General features: G+C 40.0%; 1 protein-coding gene across 5 annotated transcripts in view; it reads left to right on the forward strand.

Annotated features, from left to right (window-relative positions):
- XPO4 (exportin 4) overlaps nucleotides 1-24,109 on the forward strand; it is a 102,137-nt gene that overhangs the window by 17,985 nt on the left and 60,043 nt on the right. For 3 of the 5 annotated variants that reach the window (XM_067713794.1, XM_067713798.1, XM_067713796.1), the window contains exons 3-6: nucleotides 2,017-2,158; nucleotides 6,305-6,443; nucleotides 16,343-16,459; nucleotides 17,167-17,320. In XM_067713794.1, the coding sequence (XP_067569895.1) occupies nucleotides 2,017-2,158; nucleotides 6,305-6,443; nucleotides 16,343-16,459; nucleotides 17,167-17,320 (552 nt within the window). Of the gene's footprint in view, nucleotides 1-1,754; nucleotides 1,910-2,016; nucleotides 2,159-6,304; nucleotides 6,444-16,342; nucleotides 16,460-17,166; nucleotides 17,321-24,109 lie in introns of those variants that run through there. The other 2 variants (XM_067713795.1, XM_067713797.1) reach the window with 2 other exon arrangements.

A 24,109-nucleotide genomic window follows, 5' to 3' on the forward strand; every position in this document is an offset into this window, starting at 1 on the left:
ATCTGGCTTCTTTTTTTCAGATTCCTCCATTCTTAGAGACAGTTTCTTATAGGAATAGTAATTTAGAGATCTTCATTGATACCAGACAGAGAAATCTAAGGAAAAGAGGTATCTTGAAAACTTCTGAATGTGATTTACTTTCTGTAATTGTACCCCTACTGACCCTTGCAAAAAAGGGGAGGGGGCAGAAAAAAGCTAGGCTGTAAGCACAGGGAGTTAGACAGGAGCGTGTTTCCTTGCTCACGAGAAGCAGGAGTATGTGCTGGGCCTTGTCTAGTTGGCACCTGCGCTTAGGGCAAGGCGCGTGTCACCAGAGGACACCACCCAGCCACGCGGGCTGCAGTTTCCTCTCACAGTCAAGTGCGGGGATCGGATTAGATGATCTTTGGAGTTCTATTTCTAAAATTCTATGAGTCCCTACAATTTTGCTTCCTTGTTAAAATCCATGGTTAAGAATTTCAGGTCCTTAAAATGTTTACGATTTCAGTAGAAAGTACAGATAGGCAAACCATCATTTTCTTTCAAGAAGAGGTTTATAATAAGAGATGATTTGAATTACATTTATGAGGCAGTACCATATTTCTCCTTAGTGAGCAAAATAGATAGAACTGGTTTCTGTTTCCAGTCCTCTTTGAATAAAACACTTTTTGTTTTTCTCCTGGAACTTTAAACACATCTTTTTATAATAGGTTTACATTTTTGGAAGCTGTTGCTTTATTTATTCATTATATTTTAAGGTTTCTAAATTTTTGTGAGTTCTGATTACCATCTCAATTAGAATTCATGTTAAGATGGCATGGACTAATCAAACTTAAAAAAAAATAAAGGTCCAGATTGGTTCCTCTTACTAGTTTTAATATGTTCAAAACTCCCGTGCTGTAGTCTAGTGTGATAGGAATTGATGTAGGCATACCTTTTCTCGCACATTTTTATAGAAAATTGTGTCAAGATCACTTGTAATATTTTTAAATGATCTGTGCTTGAAATGGAGAGAAAATGATGTGCCTGCTTGTATCTTCATACTCTTCTGAGAAGTTCTTGAAGGTGTTATTCTGTGCCTAGAGGTATTTCTCGGGCTTCCAGGCACTCCTGTCTAGTGATCTTGGCAAATACCCAGGAGTTGAATCAGACTCTGCATGGGTTTCGCATGATGGTTATTTTGTAGAGCTTCAAAAAATTTCTGCTTTTTCTTGACTTCATTTTGACTGTTTCTCCCTTTTGATAATGCTATTTGGAAACTGATTGTAGTGGTATTGCTGAATTAAAGAAAAAATAGAAAATTAATGTAAAATATTTCTTCAGTATGTTAATTTTCTATTTTTTTCCCCTCCTGATTCAGTTCTTAGGTCGGATACTGTAACTTGCTAGTTAAAGCTGGATCTTTCTGAGTGTAGCTTTGGGATTTTACTCAGTTTGATCAGTATTGCAATCAGAAAATGCACAAGAACTTCTCACCTTGTGTAAATGTGATTCCCCCTCCCCTTTTTTTTTAACATTTTGAGAAAATGAACATGATTGTGTTTATTTCTGAACTTGCTATTGGAGATGGGCCATCCTGCTGAAAGCTTAATTAATTACTGAACAAACATATTTTGACAGCATGGCTCCTCGCAGATAGTAATGTTCAAAGACTAGTTTATTAGATACTTTTCTGATACAAAGTTCTGTTTTGCACAGGGTGAGAATCTCTTAGGAAATTTTCTGATTGCTTTATATTTTTATTTTATTTTTTTTAAAGCTGTGTTATTTTTTAGTTCTTCATGCTTTGGAAGTAACAGTTGAAGAGAGGTGAGGAAAGTTTGTGAAAATTGTGATCGGTGATTAGCTGCCACCTGCCTGAGGTGTCTTCTGAGAGGAACTAACCTCTTTGTGGTGCTAGAGCAAAGGTCACTGGATAAAAAAGGAACAGGTAACCATCTCATTCCTTGTCTGAAAGTTCTCTTTAAAATTAAGAAATGCAGAATGTTCAGGGGAAGGTGAGCTGCTGTTTGAAGAAGGTGTCTGTTTCCTCCTTAGAAACGAGTAAGGTAGACTACGTCCTCTTTCAAGCTGCCACAGCCGTCATGGAGGCCGTTGTCCGCGAGTGGATCCTCCTGGAGAGAGGGAGCGTCGAGTCACTGCGCACATTCCTCTTAACCTACGTCTTACAGAGGCCTCAGTAAGTGCGCAGGGGAGGCGCCGCCAGATGCTTCCCTGAGCCATCCTTTGGGATGCTTTTTCCTTTACTTTTTAATGATTGACATTTATGGTTAAGCTCTTTGTGGGCTTGTATTTTAAAAACCCACACACGATTGTAGGTTGTTTGGGGACTTAATGAAAGAATACTTTTTAATTTAAGCTTGTGTCAACTGGGTTTTGTTTCTTTGAAGAGATTGTGCTTCGATGTTAGGGTTTTTTGTTGTTGTTTAGTTCCGGGATTTTGGTTATAAATAAAAGTTGATCTTTGACTCTGTCGAAAATCCTTTATACTTAACTTGATCTTCTTTTGGTTCTTGGTATGTATTATAAGACGTAAGTGAGTAGCCAGGAGGGTGAGGGGAGATCAGGCACCATTATCAAACCAAACGTTACACGTATATATATGTGTCAATACATAGAAACGTGCATTGAAAAGGTTGTAGAAGAAAAAGTACCAGATTCTTTAATGATTTTTTTTGGATAGGGGATCAGATTTGAGGAATGGGATGAAAGTGAATTTTCTTTTTATATTATACACGTATTGTTTAAAAAATTTACAAGATTGTGTGTATTCATTGCTTGTATGATTTAAAAACAAATGAGGAAAACTATTAGCCGTACAACTTTGGGAGAAATTCATTTACTCTGTATCTTTTTTTTTAAAGTCCCCTTAATTCCAAGTTGTCTTCTAAGACGAGGCAGCGTACATTGTATGTATGCAGTTTGTGCCATTGAATACTTTTTTCATAGATACTTAGTTTTACACTCAGTGAAGAAAATGTTACATAATCAGAAATGCTGGCAATTCGGAATGTTGATTGACGGCAATAAAGATGCATAAAACTTTCGAGCGTGCTGTCATACCTTTGTTCCTGCTGACTTCACTGACAGCCTCTGAGTTCATAATATTTAATAATAATTACTGGCATGACTTCTGCACTCAGTAAAGTGCTAATAAGTGCTTCACATATCGAAAAATGTATGAGAGGAAAAAACCAAGTGTTACTTAGCCTATTAGCATTACAGGTTTAATGGACAGCGTGTTCCAGGGATGAGCAGGTATACATATCTCTGAGTGAGGGTGTGGCTTATTTTTTCTGATTTTAACAGAATAAGGAAAACTTGCCCCCATTTCAAACCTTTCTCTTCTCCTTCATGCTGGTTTTCTTCCTTTATTTACATTTTAATCCGTTGTTTAATGAACCCTTTTGGGTGGATACCAACTTGCCCTGGAGCTGCTGATTTATCACAGCCCCACCTCCACCCCCCACTGAGCTCGGCCGGTTTCAGCTGTGTTTATGCATGTCATCTCTTGTGTCATCCAGAATCATCTCACTGTAATAATTTTGATTCAGGAGTTATTTTAGAGTTGATTGTAGGGTTCCACATTGAAATAGTTCACTTATATATTGTCTCCCAAACTCTTTCTTTTTTTTGCTGTGCAGCTTGTGGGATCTCAGTTCCCCCACTAGGGACTGAACCTGGGCCATGGTACTGAAAGCCCAGAATCCTAACTACTAGGCCACAGAGAACTCCCCCAAACTCTTATTTTGGAAAAAAGAAAAAAAAAGTTTTCAGCCAAGTTGAAAGAGTAGTACTGGGAATAGTACTGGGAACACTCACGTGCCCTCTCCCTAGTAGAGGCTCAGCCAGCATTTAGTGATACTACATCCCTGAAGACTGCAGCATGTCTCTTCTAAGAGATCATCTCAATACTCCGGATATAATTACTATATTTATATTATTTAATATAATTCTGACCTCACATTTTGATATTCCCAATGTTCTGGAAAATGCTGTTTATATCCTTTTCCTTCTTTATAGGTTACTTTTTTGATCCAGGGTTTAGCCTCAGATTACATGTTGTATTTAGTTGTTGTGTCTCCTTTTTTTTTTTTTGCGGTACGCGGGCCTCTCACTGCTGTGGCCTCTCCCATGGCTCACGGGCCCAGCCGCTCCGCAGCATGTGGGATCCTCCCGGACCGGGGCACGAGCCCGTGTCCCCTGCATCGGCAGGCGGACTCTCAACCACTGCGCCCCCAGGGAAGCCCTGTGTCTCTTTTAGTCTAGAATAATTCTGCCTGTTTTTGTCTTTCATGACACAGACATTTTACTCTTGTAGAATGTCTGATGAATGGGTTAGGGTCAAGTTAAAACTTCTGGTGCTCTGCATGGGTAGAACGCTACAATACTGTAGAATGCAGTGTTCTGTACTGTGGGATACTAAGTACGCGATGTTCTCTACTTCCCATTGCATGCATGGAAGTTTTCCTTTTCTATTTTTTCCTCCTAATTGTGATTAAAATTTGCACAGAGTGAAATGCAGGGCACACTTTTTAATTTTTATTTATTTTATTTTTTGGCCACACCGCATGACATGTGGAATCTAGTTTCCTGACCAGGGATCAGACCCACACCCCCTGCATTGGAAGTGCAGAGTCTTAACCACTGGGCCACCAGGGCACACTTTTTTAAAGGCAGTATGGCATAGTGGTTGAGAAAGGGGCTGTGAGTCCCCCTCTGCCACTTAACTCCATGACCGTGGGCAAATTATTTAACCTCTCTGTGCATTAATTTTCTGATTATTAAATGGAGTGAATAACAGTACTGATAGTACTTTACTAAAAAGATTGTGAGGATTAAGTGTACTAATTTTTGTGAAGTTAGTTTATATAAAGACAGGTCATAGGCACTCAATAAATGTTGGGTATTATTATTTATTTTCCTAGTAATTTATAATTTTTGCCAGTAACAATGTTTAAAGCTAGCTTTATGTACATTTCTAGTAGCAGTCAGTGTGTTTGAAACTATCGTGTCCCCTCAAAAGTACGAATGTTCCCTTTGGTCAAGTCACACTCTTGCACACAGTAGGATCTTTGCTTTTATTCACTTAGTGAATGCTTCAAGTCTGTTTTGAAGGAATACTTTTCGTTCTTGGCAGAGCGAGACACGTTCGTTCGTTTGTATGAATGTCTGGTGAGTGCGTGTTATGCGGCAGGCGGCGTGCTTCTCTGTGGGACTACAGCAGCATGCTCGGCGCGGCGTGCTTCGTGTTGTGTGAAGTGTGAGGGAGCCCTTCTGTGTACTGACCAGCCACGTGCAGAGAGTGGCATTTACAGGCCAGGAACTGAAAGAGGTTTGGTGTAGCTGTGGTCATGAGAGTGCGTGGAGGGGCTGCGATGAGAGGGGAGCAGATCCCTGGCCATGAAGGGCCCTAATTAGAAGTGGGTGGCCATATCGTTTATGTCCAAATGGGGACACCTTTCAGAGTAAAAGAAAGCACTATTCATCATTGTTCTGGACAGCGGGTAAATTGGGAGTACCCCAGGAAGGCTGGGATGGGACCCACTGCTTATAAGCCGTGTTAGGGAATTTGGGTTTTATCCCAAGGGCATGTGGTGGTTGTATCTGTACGGCATTCTAGAGGCTGGATTATAGTTTAGGATTATGTTTTCTGAGCCTTCTTTTTAAGAAACCGTTGTGAAAAGGCAGTTAAATCCGTGTGCCCTTGTGGCCCAATGGCCCTTTGTAGGAGGTCTCCATCTGAGGTGGGTGCTTCTGCCTCCACACTGAGGGACAGATATGAACATTAGATATGAACATTTACAAAGGTTTAGAAGAGCGTGTATGTTTCCATAATGTTGTATCTTGGCTAGCTAGCATGTTGCCTTTCCATGTTAAAGGGAATGGATCTAAGATGATACTGCTGGTTGGAGATGGAGATTAGGTCCGAATGTGGCTCTTAACTGGTAGAATGTTCATCTGGCTTAGTGAGCTGATAACACCACCCGGAGCTGCTGACACTCACGTAGCGCTTAGTGTGCACGGGGTGCAGTGTTAAGAATATGTGATTCTTGTGACAGCCCTGTTAGTGTTATCCCCATTTCACATGTGAGAAAACTGAGGCTCTGAGTGTGAACGGTCTTGCCCAGGGTCACATAGCCAGTAATAACTGGAGTGTGGATTGGAACCCAGGTCTCTGGCTGTGGAGTCAGCGCATAACCAGGAGCACGCTACCTCAGATGTGAGCCGTGCTGTCAGCAGCTGCAGGCACAGTGAGAAATTGGGGAGTATTTTTATATTGGATTTGTGTAAAAGTTTTCACAATGATTTTTATGTTTTACAGCCTCCAAAAGTATGTTCGGGAACAGATTCTATTAGCAGTAGCAGTAATTGTAAAACGAGGATCATTAGATAAATCAATTGACTGCAAAAGCATTTTTCATGAAGTCAGCCAGTTGATAAGTAGTGGCAACCCCACTGTGGTAAGTGTGCTAACTATTCGTAAATACTTAAAAGTTTTATTTTGTATTACGCAAATACCGTTATAGCAACAGTAATGGATATCTACATAAAAGAAAAAAGGCACAGTCTAAGAAATCAAGCAATTTCCATTTGTTCATGTTTTCCTCTAGTCCGTTTTTTACATGTGTACGTACTGTAGATGCAGTATACTTTGCTTTTTCATTTGATTGTTTTTTATGTTGCCAGTGTTCATAGTCATCATAAGTTCATAAACCTCGTATGGTTTTCGTAATCCTGTTTAATGGTGTCAAATATTACAAGCTAATGTACCATAATATTCTTAACCATTTCCCTTCTGTTGAACATTTTCCCCTATTTTTAATAAACCTTTGACAAGTACTAGTGATAATGGAAATGTGAATAAAATATAAAATGATATCTGACATAAAAATTCTTAAATGTTGCAATACTAATAGGCCAAGGTATGCCATGACTACCAGGTGTGACTGTCAGCTTCCTGAGTTTTCTGGGAAGCCTGGTTGGTTTTTCCCCTCTCCATCTCCTGTCTGCCTGTGAGAACCGGTCAGCTGGGAGGGTGACGGGTTGTGGCCGCCCTGTCAGAGGCCAGAGGAGCTGGAGCTGGTGTTACTGATCAGCTGTGGTTGTTGGCTGGAACCATTGACTTTTATCAGCTGGGTGAGATTCAGCTCATGTTGAATTGGGGTTGGCAATACCTAGCTCTTCTTTTTTTTTTTTTTTCTTTTTTCATTGAATTACAGTTGATTTACAGTGTTGTGCCAGTCTTGGCTCTTCTGATTCTCAGGTATTAAATCTTTAAATATTTTGGGTAGTCTGTTCACTTTCCCAGTTTCTTTAATCATTTGAAAGATATCTGTGAGGCTGTACCCCTTACGATTCTGTATGGTTGGTGTCTTCAGTGGGCCCTCGGCGTGCGGTGTGATTTTAGGTTGTTTGTGGTGTGAGTTAGGGTGCTGTGGTCATTTTAGGAGGACCGCGCGCACCGTCCCTTCCCTTTCACAGTGTCTGGGTCTCTCCTCGCCACACAGACATGTGCTCACCTTCCCGCTCCTGCTGTCTGCCCTCCACTCTGCTGGGAGTGACCCAGCAGGGTCTCCACCGAAGGAATAAATGAGCAAGTTGTCAGGATTTCCTGTATCTACCCTAGGTATTTTTTGTTTTTCCTTTGGAATTTTCCTTATCAACTTTATTGAGGAGTAATTTACATGCGTTACTGCGTCCATTGAAAATATACACTTCAGTGAGTTGTGACAGTTCTGTGTACCAGTGAACAGTCACACAATCAAGATACAGAATGTTTCTATCTGTGTTTTCATTATTGATTGTGTAGATACTGTGTTCTATGTCATTTTTGTGGCAGGTTTCTTCCGAGAGTAGTGCTGTCCAGTAGAACCTTCTGTGTTGATGCAGTGTTCAGTATCTTTCCTCTCCAATGTGTGGGACTGCACTAGCCATATGCTGATTTTGAGTGTTTAAAATGTGACTTGTGTGACCAAGGAACTGAATTTTTAATTTTATATAATCTTAATTAAATTTTATTTGAATTCAGATAGCCACATGTCGCTAATGGCAACCATATTGGACCATGTAGTCTAGAGACTTTAATATCTAAAGGTCTAATTTTATGTTCCTAACACTTAATCTTAGTATTCTAAAATTTAATTGTTTATCTAAAACTAACAACTTCGAAGATGTGCATGTTTGAATCATTACTTTTTTTTTTTTTTTTTTGCGGTACGCGGGCCTCTCACTGCTGTGGCCTCTCCCGTTAAGGAGCACAGGCTCCGGACGCGCAAGCTCAGCGGCCATGGCTCACGGGCCCAGCTGCTCCGCGGCATGTGGGATCTTCCCAGACCGGGGCGCGAACCCGTGTCCCCTGCATCGGCAGGCGGACTCTCAACCACTGCGCCACCAGGGAAGCCCAATCATTACGTTTTATGAGTTATTTTGGCTTTGATTTATATAGTGAGGAGCTCTGTTGAAAATAGTCCCCAGATAAGATTCCATTTACAATGTTTTGAGGTGAAAATGATTGGGAAGCTACTTTTTACTAATAATAACCTATATGCTCTCAAAATTCTCTCTATTGGTAGACATAGTCTCCCATTTCTGATGAAGAGCTTTGCTCTCGAGATACTGATGCTTCAGGGCTGCCCACATTCATTGTGTCAGTACATCCGTAGTCTTACATTTCCGTGGATTTCTGTTAGCATTTCCTGCCTAACTAATGGCCGTGTGCGCAGTCCAACGGGGACGTCACTGTTGGTCAAGGGAAAATCAAGTGGTGGTCTGACTAGCCAGAACTCGTAGGGAAAAGGCTTGGAACGGAGGCTGCTACTTGGAAATATTATCCCAGCCCCTACTGCTCTAAATCAAGTTACTCTTCATCATTTTGGCTCTCTTCGTAATGTGTCAGGTGACACATTGTTTCACTTGACAATCTGCAGTGAAGGAGTCCAGCTCATTGGATTGACCAGGATTTAAACTTTAGGAACTTGAGCAGCAACTCTGGGATCTCTGCTTTTATGATTGTAGTTGGGTGATCATGTTGACTGGGGTTTCAGTATTAAGGTAGGATTTCTACAGTCTGTTCTCACCCCCACGAGTAGCTTCTTGGCAGCCGGATGCCGAAGGATCCGGAGCCCTGGCCCCTCAGGAATGAGCACACACTCGGGAATTGTGTTCTCCGCTTCCTCTCCCCTGGGTAATTTGACCCACCATAAAAAGTAGGCCCACTGCAACCTGGCAATTGGTTTTTTTGAGCCACTGAAATAACTGATGTTCTGAGAATGATTGGAACAGATGTAGCTGTCTAGTTAGAGAGGATTTTGCTCTGTTCACAGTACATACACTTTGAGGGGAGTGGATAAATTTAATATCCTCGTGAAATATTCCAAAGCAGGAGGAGTTTTTTAAAGTTGAATTTCTGCTAACAGGGTTGAGAACTTCTGTAGCGGTAAGAAGTCAGTAGCGGGGGGTAGAATTTAATTTCAAGATTGCTGGATGAATTTATTTTGGTGACCACACTGAAAACACAACTCAGAAAGCATTCCTGCGTTTATATGGCAAGTTCAGAATTCCTGCCTGGAGCCATTCCTGCTCATTCAGCAGGTCTAAAAAATGAGGTTAGAGGTTACAGACCAGTAAAACATTTTAATCTATCTTCGTCTCTGTCTTCTCAGACTGTTAAGAATTTGTGGGAGTGCTTCAAGAATTTACTTAAGATTTTCTTAGTCTCAGAGACATGAATAGCAGTGGGAGAGAGGTTTAAAACTTTGATAAGAAAGTAAAATCAGAATATTGATACAATGTTGGCTAGAAACTTTCTTTATAAAGGTGATTTTAAGAGATATTTGAAAGGAAGAGATAACTGACTCTGGTTTATTTTGGATGAAAGAAAGGGTTGACCTCATGAATTACTAAGTTAGGTGACTAACTTTACCCTTGCACATCTTCTAGAATGATGCTTCCAATCAACCCTAATTGACTGGGAACTGTATGTAGTCTGGCTTTCCTGCTTGCTTTCTAAGAGTGTATTTTTTGGTCCAGCATCGTGCTAGTCAAGTATGCATGTTTAAATGAGTTTAGGGGCAGGATAACATGATACAACACAGATTTTGATTTTGGATTTACACTTAGGTTCAAATCCTAGCTCTGCCATTTACTACCTACTTAACTTGAAAAATTGTTTAACTTCTCTAGGTGGTGATTTACTAATACGTGGAATAAATGTGGTAATATCCAGGCCCAGAAGAGGAAAGACAATATTAAGTGCATTTAGTAAGCATTCAGTGAATGTTTGTTTTATGTCCCTAGTTAGTGGTTTCACAGCCCTTTGTTTATAGAATCTTAGGACATGAACTATCATCTCTTTCTATCAAATAATATTTTAAGTGTTGAAAATCAGAAGAAAGTATTTATACTATTATCCATGGACGGAAACTAATTGAGTATTTAAAAAATATATAACCAACGTATTAGCTTTTCTTTAAACGCTCTGAGAAGTGTCTTATGGTCTTTGTTCTCTGTAGACATTTATGAGTTAAACGATTTCCTGTGGAGATTGTATTTTGTAGCCCCATTCAGTTTTCTGTGTATCGTGATGTCCTCTCAGAGGGACAGTGCTCGTGCGGCTCTTACGTTCTGTGCTGTCTGCTCCAGTCTGTGTACAGGCTGTCCTCCCTCTGTGGCTGCTTCACCTTGCTTTGCAGTGGTGTTAGACCTCAGAGGGATACATACAGAGGCTTCACTTCCCAAAGAATGTGGTCAAATTTTTAATTTTAATTAGCATTTAAGCTAAATTTTTAACCTATTTCATGTTTGTTTTAGTTCCTTTGAAAGAAGTAGGCCTATTTAAGTCACTTTTAACGCTGTTGAACGCATCGTTTAAGCCTCCTTTCTTCCTCTTTGCCATGCTAGAGAGAAGAGGGTGAGAAATTCCCCGTGTGCTGCAGTGCTGCCCCGGACGTGATAGCAACTTAATCTCTCTTATCACAAGTCTCATTGATGTTTGCTTAGAGGAGCAGCTGGAAGTCTGCTTTATGTATGGCAACCTTTCATAAAGTTTATTCTTGGTAATAAAGCTCCTGGGGTAAGAGCCAGGCTATTATAAGAGACAGTCCTCTCTCTGAACAAGAGTATTTTATTTTGTCAGCTGGAGTTAGTGTTTGAGTATCTTGTTCTTGTGACAGTAGGCTGGAGAGTAAGGCAAACTGTCTCTGAAGGGTGTTTTTCCACTGTCATGAAATTAGTGTCTTTTACTGGAAATGAGAATTCTGCTGAAAGATTTTTAATGCGAAGACAGCAGTTACTTCAGTTGTTAGCCAGTGAATTAACTTGTGATTTTTTAGTACTTCAGTGAAAGAAAACATATTAGACTCTTTCATAACCTCGAGACCTCATTGAATTTCTTCTACTTGTTTTACATATTTAACTTTTCTCTTTGAAATTCATCAGTAGGGAAAAAAAATAGGGAGCACATCATTTATTCATTTTCTGCCTTCCCTTGTGTTAATGTCGTGTCAGGCACAGAGGCAAACATTGGTTTATTAATCCAGGTGATGTTTAGTGAGTATGCACTCTATTGCTCTAGTGATGCTTTAGTTTAGTATATTTTTTTTTAATGGATAACTTATTTTGTGATTTTAATTTGGTGGATTGCAGATAACAGTCAAGAAGGACTAAGACGCCAAAACAGGTTTTTTTTTTTTGCGGTACGCGGGCCTCTCACTGTTGTGGCCTCTCCCGCTGCGGAGCGCAGGCTCAGCGGCCATGGCTCACGGGCCCAGCCTCTCCGCGGCACGTGGGATCTTCCCGGACCCGGCCACGAACCCGTGTCCCCTGCATTGGCAGGCGGACTCTCAACCACTGCGCCACCAGGGAAGCCCCCGAAATAGGTTATTTTTTATGATAAGGATGAGAATACTGTTGCCGCTTCACCTCATATCTTATCAGAACCTGCTACATTTACATAGTACTTTTTGTTGCGTTATCTGATTTGAAGGTTAGGACAATCGTGTGAATTCTGCAGTGTGCAGGGTAATAGCCCTTTTCATAGATAAGAAAATCGAGGCTCAGGTAGATGAAGTGGTTTGCTCTCAGTTACTTGAAGTGGTAAATCTTGGACTCTCAGAGCGCAGATTTTCTGACTTCTTTTTCTGCACTATTGAAAGAGACTGCAGAGTGTTGTTACTCAGAATTTATTGGGAGATAGTTGTGATAACGATTATTGTTTGGTTTCTGACTTACTGAAAATGAAAGCTGTCACTTTGGGACTGCTTGTTAGTGCTGGTCCAGTGGCCAGCAGCAGCGAGTGACAGGCACAGACAGAGTGATTGGGCAGAGCGGTGGGCAGACGCGCATCGGGGCTTGGGGCTCTGCCCCCAAGTGTCGTAGGCTGGGAGCCCTGCCCTGTGTGTTTCAGCAGAGTCCAGGTGCTCTCCTTGTCACCACGTCATGTAATCATTGCCTTAGAAATGATTCTCTTGGAAAATTTTACATGAAGGAAGTTTCATTAAAAGTGTTTGCTTGCTGCATTTGGAAAATTAAGATACTACCTGAATTCTTTATGATCCTGGAGAAGCATTGCCACGTGAGCCTCTTGGAAGTCTAAGATTTGAACTAATGGTACTCTATACTGGCTTCATCCCTGTTAACTTCAGTGTTACAACCCCATATATGCTGCTTACTAGTCAGTCCGTCACCTTTCAGCTGGTTTCATTGAGACTCACCTCTCTGCAGTACCCACCACAGGTTTTGTCTCCGACCCTCTGAAGTATTGGCATCACCATCTCTAGTACAGAAATAAGATCCAGCCCTGCCTGAGGCAGAGGCAGCCCTGGAGGCACTGGTCCGTCGGGGGAGGGAGGGGGGTCAAGAGGTAACACACTCGGGGTGACCCCTGACACCTAGAGTGTGAAGCAGGCAGACGGAACGTCCACAAGGGTAAGGACGACAAGAACTTGTGGGTGCCTTTCCCCCGCTTCCTTCCTCCGTTTCTCTGTCCCGAGAAGGAGCTTCCCTAGCTGTCTCAGTGCCCCTGCTCCGCAAGTCACTTTATGTTAGTGAGATTTAATTGATAAATGGTTGTGGAAACGAATAAACGTATCGGGTAATGCGTCTTAGACACACGGTGTGTGCTTGATTCCTCTGTGAATAGGGAGAAGTGCTTTGCTGATCTGTGCAGAGTGCTTTGCTCTTTTAATGTACAATCAGTGCTTCCTATTCATCATTCTCCAGGAATTTCTTAATTAGCACCTCTGAGCCACAGTAGTATAATCTTTTTTTTTTTTTTTTTGGCCACACCATGCGGCATGTGGGATCCTAGTTCCCCCACCAGGGATCGAACCCGGGCCCTGACAGTGAAAGTGCCAAGTCCTAACCATTGGGCCGCCAGGGATTTCCCTATAATTAATGTTTATGATGCTAATCTCAAATCCTTTCAGGGCTTCCAGGTTAAGGAGCAATTAAACTGTTTGGTTATCTTTTAATGATGAAAATATCTTACTGAATTTTAGTTCTTATAAAGCTGGTAATTTTAGGTGGGTCAAGGCCAGGACATTTGACTTCTGGCATTACCACAAACCATGCTGCATAATTTATTTTTATGTATTTCTTAAGTCTTTGAGTGGTAAATTTGGTAAGGAGACACTTGTTTTGGAAAATTTGTCCTTTTATTCCATAAGTGGAAAGTGGAGAAAGTAGAATACAAAACAGTACATTGGGTTAATAGTAATGGTATTGTAATAAATAATGTATAACTGCATTTCAGAATTGGAAAGCTGTAAACAGATATTACAGTAGTAATCTATGGATGGTTATTTTTGTAGGAAGAAAAAGTTATTTAAAAACAAAATATTCTTATGCTCAACAAGCTAATTCCACAATAAGAATGTGTTTTGTTCATACTTATGCACTAAGAACACACTTTCTTTTATGGGTGAATTTGTACTTCATTGTCGTGAAGTTTGTAGTTGTGGTGGGATGTTTTTATTGCTACATCTCAAAAACAGTCCCATCCCACCGAGGGCTCCTTGTTTGTCTGCTGAGGCTTTTACTTTTAAAAACTCTTCCTTTTCCTAAGTAGTAACCTCAAAAAGCTTGTCCCTTTTCACTGCTCCTGCCCTTTTCTGCGCTCACTGACCACAAACATGTGCTTGTAATCCTAGGAAGTGTTTATTTCACAGAAAAATAAAGCTTTATTGTGAGTACATGTTGGCTTCAATCATTAATTAGAGTTGTGTTACTAAAAATTTAAATATGGTCATAGTCTAAAAATATGTTGTTTTGTGGTGAATATAGTTTGGCACTAAAAAACAATTTGTGGCTAAATTACTTGTGCAAAACTACTATAGATAATTTATTGGTAAGAACGATAAGTTTGTGTTTGATGGTGCTTCTGGGTTCTTTTCAGCTTGCATGTTTTTGTATAAGTTGTGCATGAATTCTGTTTTCAGTATTCAGTAGATTGATTATCTCACCTGAGATTCCAAAATTAGTTTCCTTTTTTTAGTAAGACACATTTTCTTAAACATTTAGGTATCTGTTCATAGTGTCCTGTTCACTGAAGTCTTATTTAGAAAGGGTAGGAGAAGAGCAAAAAATATGGGGAAAGATTGTTTTCAGGATCATATGGTCTTGTAATCCATCATGGTAGATCCTTGTAAGTTAACTTTTCCTTTTGAATTTCATTAATTTGAATTCAATACTACCCACTTTCCCCACCAAAGCCTAGCTGTGTTTAAAAACTGTTCATGGTTGATCCCAACGGTATTTAAATGTATCTGAACTTTTGATTGCTGGCACTTTGGTCATTAATCACCATTTTAAAAGAAAGCCATTTTTTAAAATACAATTTTGTTAACTAAAAAAGTGAACGATTGTACTTGATGTGTTTCTAAGGTCTCTTTCAACTGTAAGATGAAGTATGTGATAAACTGTTTCTCTGTAAGAGGCTCTTTAATGCTTGGTTTCTTCCTCCTTGTGCCTGGGTCCATGCAAAGGCAGTTGAACTTACGCACTTTTCTTGAAAATTGGGTAAAAGGGGACATTGTAATGTTAAAACAGATGTATCAATATATTTTGAAGTACAATTACAGAGAGAGATGGGGGGAGAGAGAGAGAGAGAGTGTTTAAGCTAAAGGAGCTATAGTCAGAGGACTTACTGTTGAACACAGCCCTGTCTGTATACCCCCGGATTCCCAAGGGTATTTGCACGTATTGTGTGTTGTTACGGCTTCTTGGTGTGGAAAAGTCTGAGAAACTGCTTGAGTCTCTGGGCTAGTGTGCCATCGTAATTGCTCATTATACATCATACTTACCCTAGTTAAGACTGAGGCAAATAGGAATTTAATTCTTTTTTACATTTTCTTAGAGGAAAGTTTTAGACATATACACAAATATACAGATATACTACAAATAGTCTGTTGGTCACCTATGTAACCATCATTCATCTTCAACAAATATCAACTCATGCTAATCTTTAGGAATTTAATTTTATGTATATTTGCTAAGATTTGCCAAGATAAGCATCTGTAAGGTCAAGGTACTGACATCAGAAGCATTTCTGAGCAAAGATGTTGCAGTTGGTGGGCGGGTAGGACCGTGCTCAGCTGTTGTATAAGCTGCATAAATAGTATCATCTTGACTTTAATCTTTCGGTTGTTCAGAGGTAGTGTGCATATTTCTCTGTAACCCTTGGAAACTTGCCAGAATAATTTGTATCAGCCCCATCATGGCACCTTGACTCTGAATAGTCCATGAATAAAAGCAGCGAGTTGAGAGTAGACGCTTGTTGGATACAGCCATTGAGAAGGAAAATCGTCATTTTCAATTTTAAAAACTTGGGAGTACTACGTGGTTAATGTTTTGGAGACCGTAAAATCCGTTTCACTTTTCATCTATTTGGAAATACATTTTACAGACATCAGAACGTAGAGTCAGACAGACCTGGGTTCAAATCTCAGCTGGCCCGAATTACCTGCCCTTTGAATCTCACTTCTTTCAAATGTAAAATGGGGATAGGGATTGTTGTGTGAATTCAATGAAATGATATGTTAAATACTGATCATCTTAAAATATCATTTACACTCTGTAGTTGAGTACTAGTAGGAGTACTCAGGAGTGTGTCCTGAGTTCAGGTCTCAGATAGGTTTGTGTAACTGGAGTGAGGAGGAATACTAAACAGTCCCAAGGCCACTGGGAAAGGAGAGCTAATCTTTATCTTGTCATATCTGACTTTCTGGCTGGTAGGTATAAGATCTCAAGATACCATGGAAGATCTAAAGATAAAAATGTTTCATTATGTTTGAACAAATATTGTATTGAAACAAAGCATCGGGAAAGTAATGCCTCACAATGATTTGTTATCAAATAATTACAGCAAACTCTGGCCTGTTCTATTCTAACTGCACTATTGAGTGAATTCTCAAGTTCAAGTAAAACTAGCAACATTGGACTGAGTATGGAGTTCCACGGCAACTGCAAAAGAGTTTTTCAGGTACCAGTATTTTTGTTCTTGTGTTTTAATTATTAGATCACTCACTTTTCACTCAATTTGTTGCTAATGGAGTGAGGACATTGCTTTTATCTAGTTGAACAATAGCCTATACTTGAAGGTTTGCGTTGTGATTTCACAGGATATAGTAAAGCGATAGGTATGGTGAACATAGTTGACGGTTTAAGATTATTTAATTCTAGTCTTAAAAAGGAAATGCTACTATTAAGACCCTTAGCTTATTAATTTTGTTCTTATTGTGTTTAGATAGAACTAATTCAATTGGTGGGACTCCGCTGGCCTTAAAAATAGGCCTGGCTATATGCCAGAGAGGGCTGTGTATTTCAGTGTTATTGCAGATGGTGTGGGCTCTTTGTTTCGTGTGTATTGTTTGGCTCTGAAGTAAAGTTGTGTGAAGGCACTGGTTTCAATCCGAGGGCTCCCACTGAAGCTGCTGAGCCCTCAGCTCTGTCGTGGTCGTCAAGACCTGCTTCTCTAGGGAGTGGCATTTATGTGACAGTAAATGTATTCAGACCGGCATCACTGTAACGTAAAAGCAGGCCTAAAAATGGAAGATGTCCTTGAAGAAGCGATATTTTCTGTTGGAAGCTTTAAGGTTTTTATTTGTTTGTTTTGTTTTATGGTTCTAAAAGGGAACATATCTTGAATAAGCTTTAGATACAAAAACACGTGTGGTTAATTTACTGCAGGAAGAAGACCTCCGTCAGATCTTCCTGCTGACGGTGGAAGTCCTGCAGGAATTCAGCAGGCGGGAGCACCTCAGCGCCCAGATGTCATCCGTGTTCCAGCGCTACCTGGCCCTCGCCAACCAAGTCCTGAGCTGGAACTTCCTTCCTCCAAACTATATCCTTTCAACAACCGAACGGTTTATGTGTGGTCACTTTCGTAGATTGAATTAATTATGGCTAAAAGTACTTTATCTCTGCAGATTTATGAAACATGTTGTTTGAAAGAAAATAAGAATCTTTTAGAAATGGAATTTTACTTTATTTTATAATACCACAATGCAGTAGAGTACTTAGAAAATTTTCAGTTTCATTCATAACTTTGTAGAAGAGGGTTGAATAAATGGAAACATTTGGTGGGCCATTGGGCTGTTGCTAACCAAGGGATAGGAGTATGCCTTAGGAAGGGAAGGGAAAAAGGTGGGAAGTGCATTTTACCAAGAAACGGAATCATTTTCTCCTGTAACATGTAAATTCCATTCAGATTTTGACTGACTTTCCTTAAGGCGGGCTTGGAGTTCTCTATTTGATCTTTGTGGATTACAGTTGCTCAAGTGTAGATAATAAGGTACTAACGTGTTTACCCTTCGGAGAGTGTTCCCAGTATAAAAATAGGAAAATTCCATTTCTAGCAGGTTATTTATTAGGAATACAAATTAAGTTTAAATAGGTTATATTATAGATACAAAGTGTCTACCTTTTTATCATTTACTAAAGTGGAGAAATTTGTGTTAGAAATGGAATTCTAGTTCAGAGTTTATGATTTGCTTTTCTAGAACATTGCTACCTTGATAGATTAAAAGCAGTCATGTACGGTGGGCTGCCCGTATGTATCATAGTTGAGTCACACAGATCCAGGCTCAAGGTTCAGCCAATCGCAGGCAGGTTACTTAACGTCTCTGAGTCTCAGTTTCTCCAAATGTAAAATGAGGATATGGATTGTTGAGTGAATTGAAGGAAACAATACATTTAAAATACACTCAGGAGTTAGCTCCTGTTTATTGAGCTCTTGGTAGCCTCCTTGAAGTCTCCTCCTCAGCTTGCTGTGCTGTGCTGTTTCTTCTTGATCTGGTATACTGCTTATGGTATAGGAAATTACGGGAGGTTTACTTTAACCTGTTCTAGGTATTGTTAATAGGAGGACAGCGGTGAGGGTCTATTTAGGAGAAAAGGGCAGATGATAAGCAAATAGGACATAGATATCCAGCCACTTGAGAGATGAGGATGAGCCGGGAGCCCTGCACTCACCGACACATATCTGAGCTAATTACCTGGGCTGTAAACTGTGAGGTTTTTTAAGGGGGCACGAGCGGGGTGTAACTCTTTCTTCTGTTTTCAAGCTAATAATTCATGTAATAGAAAATGAGTTGTAAGATGCCATGTAGGGTGCGAGGTCTCTGACGGGAGCCCCGAGTTCTCAGTTCTTTCTCAGAGGCGGTCGTGGTGAGTGGCTGCCTTGCAGGGCAGAGCTCACAGGGAGGCTAGTCATGCCCCCTTCTACCCTAGTCGCTAATCCTCCTTCTGCTAATAGTCAGTTTTATATCTTCAGTATATTCCTTTTGGCTGGTAAGAGGCACATATTTTCTTAGGTTTGCTTTTAAAAAATTTTCCCCTTTGTGTTTTGCTATCTAATTTTTGCTCTAGTTTTTGTTAGGGAAAAAAAAGATGTTGAAAAACTTTGAGACAGATTTAAAAAGTAACAGGCCATATGGAGCTATCAAAACATTAATTATATATGGGAAAATCAAGGAAAGTTACACTGCATATATTGTAGCCAATTTTAAAGTCTCTGTTTTAGGGGAAAATTCAGTTGGCTGAAAAGTGACTGTTTTGTAAAGGGAAACAGTGCTCTAGGAGTTTGGAAACAAAGTTTGTCTAAAGATACACACATAAAATATTTTTATAAAGCATGTAGATAAAGCTTTGGAAAACTTGTCATCTAAAAATGATAGGCAGGACTACAGTGTTGCTGAAGGAAAGAATTCATCGTTTAAAGAAAAGTAGATCTTGCTCTTGATGTACAATGTTCTGTTTCATGGCTTACAAGTGAGCTTCTTTGTGCCTATATGTGTTCCTACCGCAGCCATTTGTTGGGTAACAGCTACAGTTAAGCATTCCTTCCTTTAAGTGGATTAGCTTAAGTGTAGGACAAGAATATGGCAATGGAATTAAATGAAGCTGCGTTGTCAGTGCTAACAAAGAAAACTAGTTTCAGGGAACCCAATTCTGCCATAATTTCTAATTTTGGCGATTACTTGCTGATCTGCTGTTCAATAAGCTGGGAAGGAGTTCAATAATTATTTAGTTTTTTAAATTAATTAATTAATTAATTTTTGGCTGCGTTGGGTCTCCGTTGCTGCGCGCGGCTTTCTCTAGTTGCAGCGAGTGGGGGCTACTCTCCATTGTGGTGCACGGGCTTCTCATTGTCGTGGCTTCTCTTATTGCAGAGCGCCGACTCTAGGCACGCGGGCTTCAGTAGTTGTGGCATGCGGGCTCAGTAGTTGTAGCTTGCGGGCTCTAGAACGCAGACTCATTAGTTGTGGCGTATGGGCTTAGTTGCTCCATGGTATGTGGGTTCTTGCTGGACCAGGGATCGAACCCTTGTCCCCTGAAGTGCAAGGCGGATTTTTAACCACTGCACCACCAGGGAAGTCCCAATTATTTAGTTTTATACCTTGAAAAAGGTCTAATGATCATATTTAACTTAATTAATATATTGAGTTGATGTCTTTTTAAAATACGATTTGTCTTTTAGGATAGACAGAATAGCAAGTAGACCTTGTAAAAAATACGTTGTGTGCTTTGTATCACATCTATTTGATCATTTAGAATAGTATGTTAAATGAGTCTGTGTTAAATTACCAGTATCAGTTCCTATTCATAATTTTTGTAATCTGCTATCTTCTTTGTATCTTTTTATTTTGAAGTAATTTTAAGCATGCAGGAAATACTACAAGGGTAGTTGAGAGAATTGCCGTATGCCCTTTACCAAGATTCACCCGCTGTTAACATTTTGTCCCATTTCTTACTCTTCCTGTCTCTGTCTCTCATTATACACACACACACACACACACACGTGTACGTGCGTTTGTATGACAGTATGTGTATATTTAAACACATTTCTTCTGAATCATTTGAGAGCACTTGCAGACATTATACCCATATACCTCTGAGTACTTCACTGTTTGTTTTCTTGTGATCAAGAATTTTCAAATTGCACTGCGGTTCTTATAGGAGAATGTCTTACAAAACTCTAGTATGATTTTCAAAACCAAGAATTTAATGTTGACACATTGTTATTATCTAATCTGCAGTCCATATTCAAATATTGTCAGTTGTCTCACTAATACCTTTTGTAACTGTTTTCAGTACTTTGTATTTAGTTGTCCTAAGTCATCTTTGATCTGGAAAGCTCCTCAGCTTTTCTTTGTCTTTCATGAATTTGACATATTTGATGTGTATAGATCAATTACTTTAAAAAAATACCCCTCAGTTTGGGCCTGTTGGATGTTCCCTCCTGATAGTTCTGGGTTATTCATTTTCGTAGGACTACTGAGTAGTGGTTCCTTTATGTCAGGAGGAGTGTGATCCAGTTTGTCCCATTTGCGGGGAGCGGGGCGGTTTCTCTTTGATCTTTTGGTTAAGGTGGTGTGTGCCAGGTTTTTCCATTGTAAAGTTGCTGTTTCTTTTTGTAATTAATAAATGATTTGTGGTGTTATACTTTATATAAATATCCTGTTCCTCCTAAAATTTCAACCATTAGTTCTAGCATCCCTTGGTACTCCTGGCCTGAAACAGTTGGTGCGGTCGTTGCACATTGGTGATTTTTCTGATCCCATCATCTCCTTTTGTGCTTATTTGCAGCTTTCTGCCATAAAGAAGAGGTTTCCTTTCGTCATTGATTTATTCATTTATATCAGTATTGACTCAGGGATTCTTCTTCTTCAGAATGGATTGTGGTCTGTTGCTGTCATTGTGTATTTTGCTGCCCACGTTGTGCCAGGTCTGGCCCTTGTCAGCTGCCTTCTGTGTCCTTTTGGTTTGTCCCACTGTTCTAAGTTTTAACTGAAACAACCTGGGTTTAAATTTTTAGGAATGAATGACTTATTTTAGATGTTCTATGAAGAGTTCACTCTAATTATTTAAAAGTTTTCTTTTAAATGTTAAGAAATTTAAACACTGAGCTCCCTTAAACAAAATATCTGCATTGGACCCACTTTGTCTGTGCCTGTGCTCAGGTAGTGTCCGTTGCAGTGATAATTGGTTATTTTGTAGGACAGCTTTATTGAGATGTATTTCACATACCAAACCATCTGCCCATTTAAAGGATACAATTCAGTGGTTCTTTGTGCGATCATAGACTTGTACAGCACGACTGTCGTTAACATTAGAACATTTTCATGACCCCAAAAAAGAAGCCCTTGTATCTGTTAGTGGTCATTCCCTGTTTCCCCCAAATTCACCAGCCCATGTCACTCACTCATCTCCTTTCTGTCTCTATGCTGGACATTTCATGTAAATCAAGTCATATAATATATGGTCTTTTGTGACTGGCTTTCATTTAGCCTGATGTTTTCAGGATTCATTCATATTGTAGCATGCATCAGCACTTCATTCCTTTTTATTGCCACATAATATTCTGTTGTAAGGATAGGCCATATTTTTATTTATTCATTGATTAGTTGATTGACAGTTGGATTGTTTCAACTTTTTGGCTATTATGAATAATGCTGCTATGAACATTCCTGTGTAGTACAAGTTTTTGTGTGGACTTAATATTTTCATTCCTCTTGGGTATACCTAGGAGTGGAATTGCTGGATCATAAGGAAACTCATTGTTTAACCTTTTGAGGAACTGCCAAGCTGTTTTCCAAGGTGGCTGTACCATTTTACAGTCCCAGTAGCATTATATGAGGGTTCCAATTTCTCCACATCCTGGTCAACACTTGTTATCTGTTTTTTGTTTATAACTGTCTTATTTCGTATGGAGTGGTATCTCATTGTGATTTTGATTTGCATTACCCTCGTGGTTAATGTATCAAACATCTTTTTTGTGGTCATGGGCCATTCGTGTATCTTCTTTGAGGAAATGTTTATTCATATCCTTTGTCCATTTTTAAATTGGGTTATTTGTCTCTTTAAAATTGAGTTGTAACAATTTTTTATATCTTCGGATAAAAGTCCCTTAGCAGATAAATGATTTTCAAATATGTCCTCCCTTTCTGTGAGTTGTATTTTTACCTTGTTTTTTTAAACATTCATTCATTCATTCATTCATTCATTCATTCATTCATTCATTCATTTATGGATGGCTGCATTGGGTCTTCGTTGCGATGTGCAGGCTTCTCATTGCAGTGGCTTCTCTTGTTGTGGAGCATGGGCTCCAGGTGCCAGGCTTTAGTAGTTGCGGCACGCCGGCTCAGTAGTTGTGGCTCAGGGGCTCTAGAGCGCAGGCTCAGTAGTTGTGGTGCACGGACTTAGTTGCTCTGCGGCATGTGGGATCTTCCCGGACCAGGGCTCGAACCCGTGTCCCCTTCATTGGCAGGCAGATTCTTAACCACTGCGCCACCAGGGAAGTCCCTGTTTTTACTTTTTTATGGTGAACTTTGAAGCACAGAAAATTTTAATTTTTATGATATTTAATTTATGTCTTTTTTTCTCTTGTTGTCCTGTCTCAGAAACCATTGCCTGATCCAAGGCCATGAAGACTTATGCCAGTGTTCTTTTCTAAGACTGACTTCTTACATATAGGCTCTTATATTGAGGTCTTTGATCCATTTTGAGTTAATTTCTGTATATCATGAGAAATAATGATGCAACTTGATTCTGTTGCATGTGGATATCCAGTTATCCTAGCAGATCACTGACGGTTGATGAGAAGGAGGAAGAGTCTGGTGGAGTAGGAAGCACTGGAGAGAGAGTGGTGGTGGGCGGTGACTGACTGCAACTTCGTTGCCCTAACGTCATTTGTGGGTTATTCGTCTTTTTAAGATTTATGAGTTGTGGGACTTCCCTGGTGGTTTAGTGGTTAAGACTTTGCCTTCCAGTGTAGGGGATGTGGGTTTGACCCCTGGTAGGGGAGCTAAGATCCCACGTGCCTTGCAGCCAAAAAACGAAAACATAAAACAGAAGCAATGTTGTAACAAATTCAATAAAGACTTTAAAAATGGTCCACATAGGGGCTTCTCTGGTGGCACAGTGGTTAAGAATTCACCTGCCAGTGCAGGGGACACGGGTTTGAGCCCTGGTCCGGGAAGATCCCACATGCTGCAAAGCTACTAAGCTTGTGGACCACAACTACTGAGCCTGCGCTCTAGAGCCCGTGAGCCACAACTACTGAGCCCACGCGCCTAGAGCCTGTGCTCTGCAGCAAGAGAAGCCACCGCAACGAGAAGCCTGCGCACGGCAACGAAGAGTAGCCCCCGCTCACCTCAACTAGAGAAAGCCTGTGCACAGCAACGAGGACCCAATGCAGCCAAAAATAAATAAATAAAAGAAAAATTTTTTAAATAAATAAATAAAAATGGTCCACATCAAAAAAAATCTTTAAAAAGAAAAGATTTATGGGTTATAAGAGTTCTTTGTGAACTCTGAATATATAACACAAATTCTTTAGTGGATGTATGATTCTCACATATTTTCTCCCATTCGGTGGTTGTCTTCTTTCTTGATGATGTCCTTTGAAACATAGAAATTTTTAGTTTTGTTGATGTCCAATTTATCTATTTTTTCTTTTGTTGCTTTTGATATATTTAAGATGGCTTTGCATAATCCAAGGTCACAAAGATTTTTTAAAATAGACTTTTGTTTTTTAGAGCAGTTTTCGGTTCATAGCACTCTTGAGCAGGAGGTACAGAAAGTTCCCACGTGCCCTCTCCCCGACACGTGCATGGTCTTCCGTCATCAC

The sequence above is a fragment of the Pseudorca crassidens genome, chromosome 18 (genome assembly GCF_039906515.1).
Source record: "Pseudorca crassidens isolate mPseCra1 chromosome 18, mPseCra1.hap1, whole genome shotgun sequence".
NCBI classification, from domain to species: domain Eukaryota; kingdom Metazoa; phylum Chordata; class Mammalia; order Artiodactyla; family Delphinidae; genus Pseudorca; species Pseudorca crassidens.